Below are 10,770 nucleotides of genomic sequence, written 5' to 3' on the forward strand. Positions count from 1 at the left end.
TTCTTAGTTACCAGATGGACAATTTTTAGTAAGAACCACTTTTTAATCACACCGCTCTTGCTTCCAATTAATGTAACCCTCAACTGTACCTTGTCCAACAAACTAGGATTTACCATGTTAAAAGTATTGTGCTACAACATTTGGTTTATTCCTTTCCAGGGACCAACAAACTGGCATGGTGCTGCTCAGAAACTTTCTGACCCAGCCCTCAACACTGTCTTGAGCAAGCCTACTCTTCAGCACCAGGTGTGAGGGGAAAAAAACCAGGAATAAACAGGTTCAAGAAAGTAGTACGTGTTCAAAGGAGCATTATTTGCACATTACAATACAGGAAGATCCTCTTCTCTGGCACTTCTTTTTCCTTATCCCACTCTTGAAATTGCCCTTCAGTGGATGTTAATTGAATACATGGTTATACTGTTCTCCTGCATCTCCAATACTGATGCTAACAGCTAGGGAGTGATACCTTCACTCATCTGTTAATATCGAGTAAAAGGTATTTTGTTACAGACCTTCCTCCCTATACTTCATTAGTGATGGTAAGAAAACAAGTAAACCACAGAATTAAATTTAGAGAAGGGTGGACAGCTACACTTGCTGCACTTCTCATTTCACTTCTGGTGGCACCGACTTTTTTTTCCACTCTTACATAAATACACCTTTTCTTTTGACTATCTTGTCTGCATGAACACGCTCTGTTAAATAGTTTAAAAATAAAAAAAAATAGACTAAGTATTTAGTGACAGATAATCACACTTAATTGCAGAAACGATTGAGGTAAAAGACAGGATACTAGTGGCTACAGTAAAACTGGAGATTCCATTGACAGAGAAGGCCAAAACCAGGAGCATATGGAGTCTTTCCTGGCAACTTAGTCAAACAGAAGGAAGTAGGAAACATAGATCTGCAAGCTTGTTCTTTTATAGTTCATTACTTCGTTAACAAGCTTGGCTGATGGTGACTGACCTTGCTGTAGTAGATTGTGCGGGAAATTAACAGGACTAGAAACTGATACAATAAAAATCTGACTGAAGTTAACTGGAATGCTCCTGCACAGCCTTAATATGTACCTGCATGTCCTAAGTCTTACTGTTTTATCAACCTCTGGCACTAGTGCTTCTGTGTTAAGTCTACAGGATGGGAACTCATCCTAGTTATTTCTGGAGGGAAATCTTTCTGGTGTTTGAAAATGGCCATCAGCAATATTACAGGCATCCTTGGCGCCTCCCCCACTAGTTTCTGTGGTGAGTTGCAGTCTCGTAATCTTTGGCCAAAGAACAGTGATCCTAAATTTGAGCATGAGCTCGGGAACAATCACTTTCCTGTTACCACTAGCTGCAGTTGAACCTATTTTAGTCTGATTGAGAACTCTGACATCTGCCCTTTCACCTCTGGTACACAGTGTAGCTAGGCAGTAAGTGCCGTCTTTCTGGAGCACTGCTCCCAGAGGTGACAATGTCAGGTGGGTAGGTAGGAGGGGAGCTCTTTTCATGCCTTTTCCATTTGTAATTGATCCCAGACTCCAGGGATTAGGTCTGTTCTGTATCCACCAACTATGAGCCAGGAAGGCAGATGAGTACAGCCTTGTCAGACTGAACTCAAATGAGATCAATATAATTTATTAATAGATGCATTAGTGTTACAGATTTACACATTTTCTGATACACGCTGCTTCCATCCTGACAGACCTTAACGCTATTTAATTTTTGCCTCCAAGCACAGCTGTGATGCCACACCAATATTATGTACACGGCATTACTGTCCCTGGCACAACAGCAGTAACAATAGTTCCTGTGCACGTACTTTCTTGAACAAAATAATCAGGTTCTTTTTTCTACTTTCTTCTTTTATGGCTGTGATACTTGTCTTCATCCCTGAAACAAAACCACAAACATTGTGTGGGCTGTTAGGCTCAGACTGACAGAATGTGATAGGAAAAAAATACTAGGGAAATGGAAAGCTCTCATTAAATGTAATCAAGTCCTCTTCTAAGGAAAGAAAGTAAACTACTTTAAGACAGTTTATTTCCCATGCTGTTTTAATCAAAGCCTTGTCATGCAGTGCCATAGTGGCAATTAGTTTGGGATGAATAGCACCACTGTGTAATGAAGCCAGTTGTGAGACAACCAATCCCTCCCATCCAATCCGTCACCTACAGCATTTCTCCATGCGCGCCAGGGACAACGCAGCAGTTCTTCTGCACGACAGCCTAAGTCTTTGCTCCAACACGGGTCCCACACACCTGTGGTCTTGCAGCTGCAAATGTGCCCTTGTTGATGGTATTGCAAAGCGTGGCTTAGATCTGTTTTCTTTTGCCTAAAAATATGTCCAGAACTACTGAAGGGCAACAGCAGTGTTTTGAAGCATCTACCATGGAAACACTAGTCCAGTGATTGTATGTGTATATATATGACTGAAACAAATAATCCTATTTGCTAAGTCCCAGTGCAAACTAGAGCAGAAGTCAGCATCAGACATGACAAGCACACTCAGTGGGTTAAATGGACAGTATGTCTCCCTGTACATATGCCGATCAAGGAGTAAAACAGCCCAGGGCTGTCCTGTGCTAACCCTGTGGCTGCTGTTGGAAGCGTCCCCTTTCAGTCGTGAGAGGAAAGTCTGAAGTCTGCACCGAGTTTACGATCTCACTGCACATTCTGGTTAGCGTTAGCAGCCTCATGCCCCTGGCTTGTTAAACTGGATGAGATGAGCCTAGCTTTTTAACTGGACTAGATCCTCTAATTCTCTGCACTAAGTTCTTACAGACAATCACTATGGCTGCCTGATTCAGAAGCAGGAGTCAGCTGTCACTATTTATGCTCACCTCTCTCTTTTTCTCCGAGAATCTCTGTCTTTGCCTCTTTCGCGACTCCTTTTTCGTTTATTTGGACTCCTGCTGGTCTCTCTCCTATGTCTGGTGCGTTCAGTATCCTTACAGCTTCCTCCAGACTGCCGTGAGTCCACTGAAGCTGACCGCCTGTCTTCCCTTCTGAAAAAAAAAAAAGTTTTTGATTTTATTCAATAAAAATAGTTCCACAGTCACTATTGTTTTCAGTACTAGTTTTGTAATATAATGACCTACTAACAGTGTAAGACAGAGGATGTATCCTTTGTGAAGCCTCTATCTCCCTAAGAAATACAATACCTCCCAAAAGAGGCCCAAAGTCCATGCTCTTACATGTGCACATCTCAGCACACTGTTTAATCCAGTTATTTCTTACAAACACTGCCCCTCAGTCTTGTCACCTCTGCTCATGAAACAGGAGACTGTAGAACGGGTTAACTCTGTTTTGCTGTAAATCCCTAACTCTTCAACCACCTGCCTTTAGCTGCTACCTACAGTTGGAGAACCCAGCAAGCCGGATCTCCTATATGACCTTTTCATTCACTTTCATTTGATTGACAGGATCTCCTCTCAAAGGTCTCCTGAAGAAGCACAAATATACTATCACTAGGTCATGATTCCATTTTTATTTCAGTGACAAACATTTAGAACAGTGTGCAGTGATGCTTGACACAGGAATACATACATGTACATGAAACACACTCCCAGTTAGCACAGAGCATTCACAGTGGTAAGAACTGCAAAGGGTCCCCATATCCAGTAAGTTATAAATACCTTTTCTCTGAGGTATTTTATATTATAATAGATCTACCATATGAATTTCCTGTCACGTGGTAGGGAAGGGGAGGAATTTTTGTACTTGTATTTTCAAGTGTCCTTCTGTCCCCAGGAAGTTTGGACACAGAGGGAGCACTATTTGTTCCCAGCTCCACCAGAAACTACCTGTTCACCTGGATCACTTGCAACTTACCTCCTTAGCCCTGAAAGAAAGCTACTATTTCCCTCCATCCTTCATGCAGACAGAGCTCCTCAAGCAAAAGCCTAACAGAATTGGTATAAAATAAACCGTGCCTATGTCTCGGTCAACGCTGGTGTATGTCCCATGAGAAAGGGGTAACAGGGTAACACTGCAGGCTGCCGGGCTGCCATCATCCCTGAGGAATTTGCCAACTGCAACGTACCTCCCTGAAGATTTTGACTTCCCTCCTTCACACATCTCTGTGTTATCCAACCTGTTCTCCTCCTGCCAGTGATTGCTGAGTTCTTCCATATGCACACCAATCACATCCCGGATCACCTGGAGATTAAGATAGTTTAAAAACAAACAACGAGAAAAGCAGCAGGTCATAGTAGTGGCTGAACTAGCAACTAGACAGCAGAAGGTAAACGTCTCCAAACCACACCACAGCCCCTGCCCCAAACCCTATACATCAGGTGTTTGAATGGAAAGTCTTACAGGTACTTCAGCATAAATTTAAGTACCACCATTTTACAATAGACAGTCAACTATATCTTGCTGGCATTTTCACATTCAAAGTTTAATAGTCAGAAATGCTCCCGTTATTTCTAACTTGCTGCAACAGACCAAAAACCAAAAAAAGATTCCTCTATAGTTTGCCACTCTAACAAGGCAGGGTACGAGAAGCAGAAAAGAGAAACATTTTCTTTATCTGAAATGGCATACCTTCGTTTATGCTAATACACAATAAGCACTTCTGCGCAGAAAACCTCTTATTTTCAGATCTCACCTCAGTGTAAGACTTCTTTGTGATATGAACGTTCTTAGCCCTGTATGACTGTCGCCGCCTTTTGTAGTCTCGCATTTCAGCCAGAATTTCAAGATGGGACTTTGGCCCTTTCTGACTATCATCTAGCAAAAAATTGGAAGTAAAACAATGGTCATTAGCAGGACATTGGCACCTGCAGGTATGCAAGTCTGGTGCTTTAGTAATGAAAGTCTGAAACATAAAATATGTTGTGTTCTTTCCAAAGTTTCTCCAGTATTTAGTAACTATTATGAATCTAGCACAAGCTTCCTCTCCAACCTTCTTGCTAGCTATTTACACAAGACTAAAAAAGCCACCAAGCAAATGCTGTTAGGTGATCTCAGTCTCCTGACAGTGATCCAAACCAATATACAGGCTTGCGATTTGGTCAAATGCCTACATAATACGGGCCATGCTTTCAAAGCCAGTATTACAATAAGACACAAAGACTGAGAAAACCAGATTCTGTCAAACATTTACCTCTGTAGGTGACAAACACTATCTCCTACCTCCTGGGCACAGCAGGGCCCACAGGGTAACACAGGTGCTTACGCTGCACTTGGTCTAGTTACATGACTCAACAGGGACGAGAGGCCTCGGTCCCACGCGCCCATTTGTATATTGCCCAAGAGCTCCATCGGATAACTGCCAATCTTTCCTGTTCGGCTTTTACTCTCAAGCAATCTTTAATCTCATCGTCTCTTACAGCAAATACTATTCCAAGCTGCGCAGTGAGTTGGCAATATTGAGCAACCTGAAGTCAGCTGCAGCAAAGACAACAGATCCATCCACTAAGATACGCACAACACATGTGCCAAGAGCAGAGCGCCGAGGCTCTCTTAGAAGGAACGCAGCATCAAGGATACTAAACTAGTGTTTTCTGATGCCAAGTCTTCGTTGTGGCTTTTAAGAACAGTATGCCATTCACAATAAAAATAGCATAAGCAATTCTGTTCGGCTTTCGACAAAACTCATCTAACTACACAAAATGAAAGTTCTGAGCCATAAATTCAACCAGTAGATTGTTCTTCAAACCTTGGGTGATTTTCGCTGCTAAATCCACAAAGAGATCACTGTCATTTTCCGTTATTTGGGACCTAGACCTCTGTTTCTTTGTTTCTTCAACAACATAATCATAAAGAGCAAGGCGATCAGCTTGAGTCAGGTCACAGGTGAAACGCTTGTGATTTTGAGGAACTTCTACAGGCAGTAATGAGTAAGATCCTGGAGGTTTAACAGACAGCTGTTATTGGTAAAAATAGCATAATTACACAGGAAAACACTGAGAACCTCAACAAGCAAACAATGCAGTAAACACCCATGCTGTGTTTTCATCCTTCCCCTACATACCTGTAAGAAGTTTCATCCTTCTTTATTTGAATGGATAAAAATTGCTCTAAGATAAAAAAAAAAAGGCCCAAATCCCTCCCCAGCCCCACGCAGGCAGTATAACCTCTCTTGACTGCTTACGCTGTTAGTTACGGGTTTTCGTATGCTTTGAAGGGATCGTACTTGCTTACATCAAAAGGAGACTCTGTATCCTCCCATCAATTTCAGCTCTTGGCTTACAAGCTAAAGCAAGAGAGAGGAGGCTGCAGCTCTAACTTGTGGCTTTGTCTTACTCCTAAAATCTTCTGTAAAGTACCAGCTGCAAAATACCTGTTGTTCTGCCAACAAGAATGAAAGCTTCTAGGAGACTAGATAACTAGGCACTGTGCCAATCAGTCTCACACTGTCACCTTCGCCGCAGAGCTTTTATTATAGACTGACACAGGCATTTACAGCTAAAAGGGCTACAAAGGCTCTTTCAAAATGCTCCAGATCAGTTCAGACAACTAAACGTACAAAGCCAAACACGTTGCCTGGACACTTATCTTTCCCTGAACAAGCAGCCCAGTACTCACTCTTCCCATTCCCCAGTTAAAACACACATCCTCCAAACGAACAATAAATCTATTCTCAATCCATTACAACAGCACCAAAGTGACTTCCCTAAAGATACAGGGTGCAGCATTCTAGGATATTGCCTGCAGAAAAGCATTTAACTCAAGAACATTCAAATTTCCAGGAACCATTGACCTCCATAATCCTGCTCCCCACACATGGCCTACTCCCTGCAAGGCGCAATCCCAGACAGACACATGTCTCCAGGCAGACAGAAGAGCCAACACATAAGACAGGGTGTATGCAGGAGCCTTCACAATAGCAAAGCTGACGCTTCTCTAGATTATCCAGCACGGAACAGAAGCCAGGCAATCCTTCACATCCTGTTTTCACTAAAGGCACCAAAGAGGAAGAGAAGCCATACACAAACCTAAGACACGAGATTTCTTCATTACTGTACTTGAAGCCTAAACCAGAGCTTTTCTAATCTGAAGCAACAGATTTAAACATGAACACTAGAATTTTAACATGCACTGTTCTTACAGGGTCACGGAAGCCCATTGAAGCGCCCCAGCGGTTACATGCTTGTGATTTTACAAGAATTTCACAACTTTCCTGTCCCATTATATAGGTATTCTAATATTCTAAATACAGTTAGAATTTTATAAAAACAAAGAAAGAAAATTACTTCCTTTGATGCAGTTAGTCAACAGGAAATTTACAATGAAAACTGCTTTCCATTAGTTTCTGTTGCCAAAGACTTTAAATTAAACAAATAATTCCAAGTCAGTAAACCTTACAACAGGCCAAGATGCCACAATGAAAGCCACCCCAATACAGTTTTAGTGTTACCTTCAGAGAAATGCAAGCTTGCAGTGAAAACTGGGTAGCAAACACTGGCATCTAGTGGCTTTTGTGATGCACCACTCGGTAAAGGGTTTATCTGTTTCTTCTCTACTTGGATGTGATTGTGTCAAATTAATGAGTTAGTTACCATTTCCCTCCAGAGGAACACACTGCAACTCTACCGTGGTTTCTATAGGTAGCCCTATTTTTCTACTCTGCCTTGGTCTGGACTCTCAAAGAGAAGCACAGCTCAGTCTTAACCTGGTCCCCAGACTGGTCACAAAACCCACTGAAAAATGAAACTGAGCTGAGAGCAGTGGCAAAGGACAACATCGTATTTCCAGATGTGTCAGCATCTCTCTTCTACAACTTCTTAGGACAGCCTTGAAACAATCCAACATAATAATATGCATTTCATTTGGTTTTTGGTCTGAGGAGTGGTGGACAAGCACATACAGCTCACATCAGGCAATTAATCCTTAAACAAAACATTACATGAAGAACCATTACATGAAGAAAATGGCTGGAGGCAGCATTAGAAGAGTTTGGGCCTCAAACAGCAGAAGGATAATATCAGAAAACGCAGGTAGAAAGTAAAGTGTAGGCAGTGGGATGGGAAGTTAAGGACTAATGCTTTAAGAATCTCCTGAATTTTGCAGCGTTGATCTTCCAGTCCTGAAAAGAACTAGAGGTGTGAGCGCAACAGATTCAAATTCTCTTTAGTTGCCCTGAGTAGAGAAAGTAGTTATGCTCCAAAATATACAAGAGAAGGAATATTAAAAATAAATTTAAAAAATTCCTCACAGCAGTTCACAAGTGGAATGAAGGAAGCTGCAAGAGGGGAGACAAGAGCAGCTCTCCACATGAGAGCTGACAAAGTCGTCGCGGTATGTGCTAGCTACTTACCTTCGCTGTAGCCTGAACCTTCTTTCGCACTTTGAGCTCTAGCTTGCTTAACAATGTGAAACTGTAGATCTTTATCTGCAGGCAGAGAAGACAAAAGTGTCACAGAACTTCTACATCAAGTACTTTGTAGGGTTAGTCTTTAATATCCAGTCTCTGTTATAAGACTTACAATACGTTACAAAATATTGTAGTTTTACTTATGCACAAAGGAAGGTCTGAACTAAAAATTTCATTTTAAATCTATTCCATATTTGAAGTGGGGGGAGGAAAAAAAAAAAAAGAAGTATTTCTGGGTTACAGGGATATGGAAAAAAGAAATGTATGTATATCGCAACTCTCTTCTGTACCATTACTATATCCCCGAATTTTAGGGCCAGTTTTTCCACCTTCTAAGCATACGTTTTAACACACCTTCTGCACTTGATGCAAGGAGAGCATAGGAAGAACCTGGAAAATAACTTAAGAGGAAAAAAAAGATCCTCCTTGGATTTGAAGATGAGAACAGCCAAGTGATCTACAGAGCAGAATTACACAGGGACAGAAGCATAACAAGGGTAAATGAAGGCAAGTACGACAGTGAGAAAATAAACCTACTGATGGAAACACTCAGTGTTAGGGGGCTGCGGAGAGTTTATGGCTGACAAGACAGCGCGGTGGGCTACTGCGAGGACACAGACTCTGCCCCACGGGGCCTCCCCTCAGCCCCATCCTCTGCCCCCCCCGGTCTCCCCTCACCCCAGCTGCCCTCCCTCCAGCCAAAGCCCCCGCTGCCGCTCACCCATGGCGACGGTGGGAACCTTCAGGTTTTCGTAGAAAAAGCTGGAGTCGTACATCTCAGCCTGCGGGACCAAGCGGCTCAGTCAAGGCCCCGGGGCCGCCCCCAGCGACACCGGCTCCAGGCTCGGCCGCCGAGCCGCCCCCGCCCACCGGGGACCCCCGCCCGCGCCCTCCGGCCGCCGCCGCCCGCGCAGCCGGGCAGGCGACACCCCGCGGCCGCCCCCAGCCGGGCAGCCCCCCCCGGGGCCGGCCGGACGCCCACCTCCTCCTCGGCGGAGTAGCCCATCTTGCGGAGCCGGCAGGACGCGGCGTGCCTCTCCAGCGACGCCCGGGGGACGCGGTGATGGACATCGTAGGGGCACGGCACCCGCTCCACCTGCCGGCGGGACGCGGGTCAGCGCGCACCGCCACTCCCGCCGCCCCACCCCCCGGCGGAGACCCCGCCGCCGCCTTACCGGGTCCCCCAGCCACACCGCGCAGGGAGCCGCCATGGCGGGGCGGGCTCGGCGCTTGCCGAGGCCCCGTGACCGGGGAGGGAAGTGGTGAGGTGGGGTGGAGCCGACGCCATGTTTACTGCGGGCGCTCCCGCCACAGAGGATGGTGAGGCTGCGGCGCCATCTTGCCCAGCGGCCTGTTCTGGGGAGGGAGGACGCGCTGCCTGCGCGCTGCGGGTGGCAGCCCCGCTCCTTCCTAGCGCGGGGAGGGGCCGCAGCAGCTCCGGCGCGGCGGGAAACCCGTGGGAGAGCCGGGGCGCAGAGGCGGTACCGGGCGAGCTGCCCGCCCGCCTGCCGTCACCTCCGGGCAGGCGGCCGCCAGGGCCTACAGGGCGGGGAGAGGTCGCCGCCTGGCCGCGGGAGGCCGCGGGTCCCCGTGCCGCGGAGCGGCTGCCGCGGAGCTGGGGTCCCGCAGAGCCTGCGGGAAGTGCCGCGTCCGGGTGCCCGAAGCCGTGCTCCGGGGTCGCGCCCTGTCTCTGAGGGGCGGCGGGGGCAGCCGTGTGCGCGCAGCGGGGTCCCAGGCCCGGGCCGGGAGCCTAAGGGCAGCGGCCGCAGCCGAAGCCGCCCGCCCCGGCTCTGAGCCCCAGCCGCGGCGGGTCGGGGCCAGGCCGGGCCTGCGGCGGGGCCGGCCCCGCTCCCTGCGGCCTCTCTGAGGAAGAGGCCTCTGGCAGCTGCGGTTTTTCCATGAGGGCGCTACCGTCCTGACCCTTTTGGGGCAAAAATGCCGTGAAGGAGGAAAGGAGACGGCCGGGGCAGCCTGTTTTCTTCACTAGCCCCAGGCCTGAACTGCTGACCAGCTTTAGCATGGGCCAGGTTATTTTCTGAGCGCAGCTTGTGCCTACCTGGGCACTTGGGAGCGGGGGCCGGCCCCCCAAAAGCACGTGCCTGTTGGCGACGGGGCAGGAGGACCATCAGCCTCCTCAACGCCATCGAGCCCCTGATGGCCGCTTCCCTCTTGCAGCCTGGAACGCGGTGCAAGGCGGCAGGCCCTCCAGCAGCCCCCGGCCCCGCGCTGCGTGAGGGGCTCCGTGAGGAGCGTGGTGCGGGGCTGCAGCACGACTTTCTTCCCAGCGCCGCTCCCAAGTGCGCAGGGATGCTGCACAGGGGTGGGTGTTGGGGGGGAGCTGCGTGGCTGCAGCATACCCCAGGGGAGTCCTGCCCATTGCTTGGCCCAAATCATGACAGCCTTACCCTGGAGGCTGAGGGAGCGTTAGGACTCAGTAAGAGTAACGTAGGATGAGGAAGGAACTGT

General features: G+C 47.3%; 1 protein-coding gene across 2 annotated transcripts; it reads right to left on the bottom strand.

Moving 5' to 3' along the window:
• Positions 1–1,798: 1,798 nt before the first annotated feature.
• On the bottom strand, positions 1,799–9,521 carry SNRNP48 (small nuclear ribonucleoprotein U11/U12 subunit 48). Of its 2 annotated transcripts, none has more exons than XM_086468913.1 (9): positions 9,480–9,521; positions 9,287–9,400; positions 9,026–9,086; positions 8,248–8,322; positions 5,647–5,835; positions 4,594–4,715; positions 4,027–4,142; positions 2,825–2,989; positions 1,799–1,874 (listed from the first exon to the last, which is right to left on the bottom strand). In XM_086468913.1, exons 1-9 carry the CDS (start codon positions 9,513–9,515, stop codon positions 1,835–1,837), a joined length of 918 nt encoding a protein of 305 aa, XP_086325039.1. In that variant the 5' UTR covers positions 9,516–9,521; the 3' UTR covers positions 1,799–1,834. The 2 variants fall into 2 exon arrangements, with proteins under 2 accessions (XP_086325039.1, XP_086325038.1); XM_086468912.1 differs by having other exon boundaries at positions 2,825–2,986; positions 9,480–9,515.
• Between the last annotated feature and the right edge of the window lie 1,249 nt (positions 9,522–10,770).

Source organism: Leptosomus discolor, chromosome 8 (assembly GCF_034619465.1).
Source record: "Leptosomus discolor isolate bLepDis1 chromosome 8, bLepDis1.hap2, whole genome shotgun sequence".
Classification (NCBI taxonomy): domain Eukaryota; kingdom Metazoa; phylum Chordata; class Aves; order Leptosomiformes; family Leptosomidae; genus Leptosomus; species Leptosomus discolor.

Excerpts from the sequence above, each read along its gene's own strand:
- SNRNP48 (XM_086468913.1), bottom strand. The coding sequence starts at position 9,515 with ATGGCGGCTCCCTGCGCGGTGTGGCTGGGGGACCCG. Across the intron at positions 2,990-4,026 it reads AAGTCAAAATCTTCAGGGAG|AAGGGAAGACAGGCGGTCAG; the intron begins GTACGTTGCAGT and ends TTTTTTTTTCAG. Across the intron at positions 1,875-2,824 it reads TCTCGGAGAAAAAGAGAGAG|GGATGAAGACAAGTATCACA; the intron begins GTGAGCATAAAT and ends GTTTTGTTTCAG.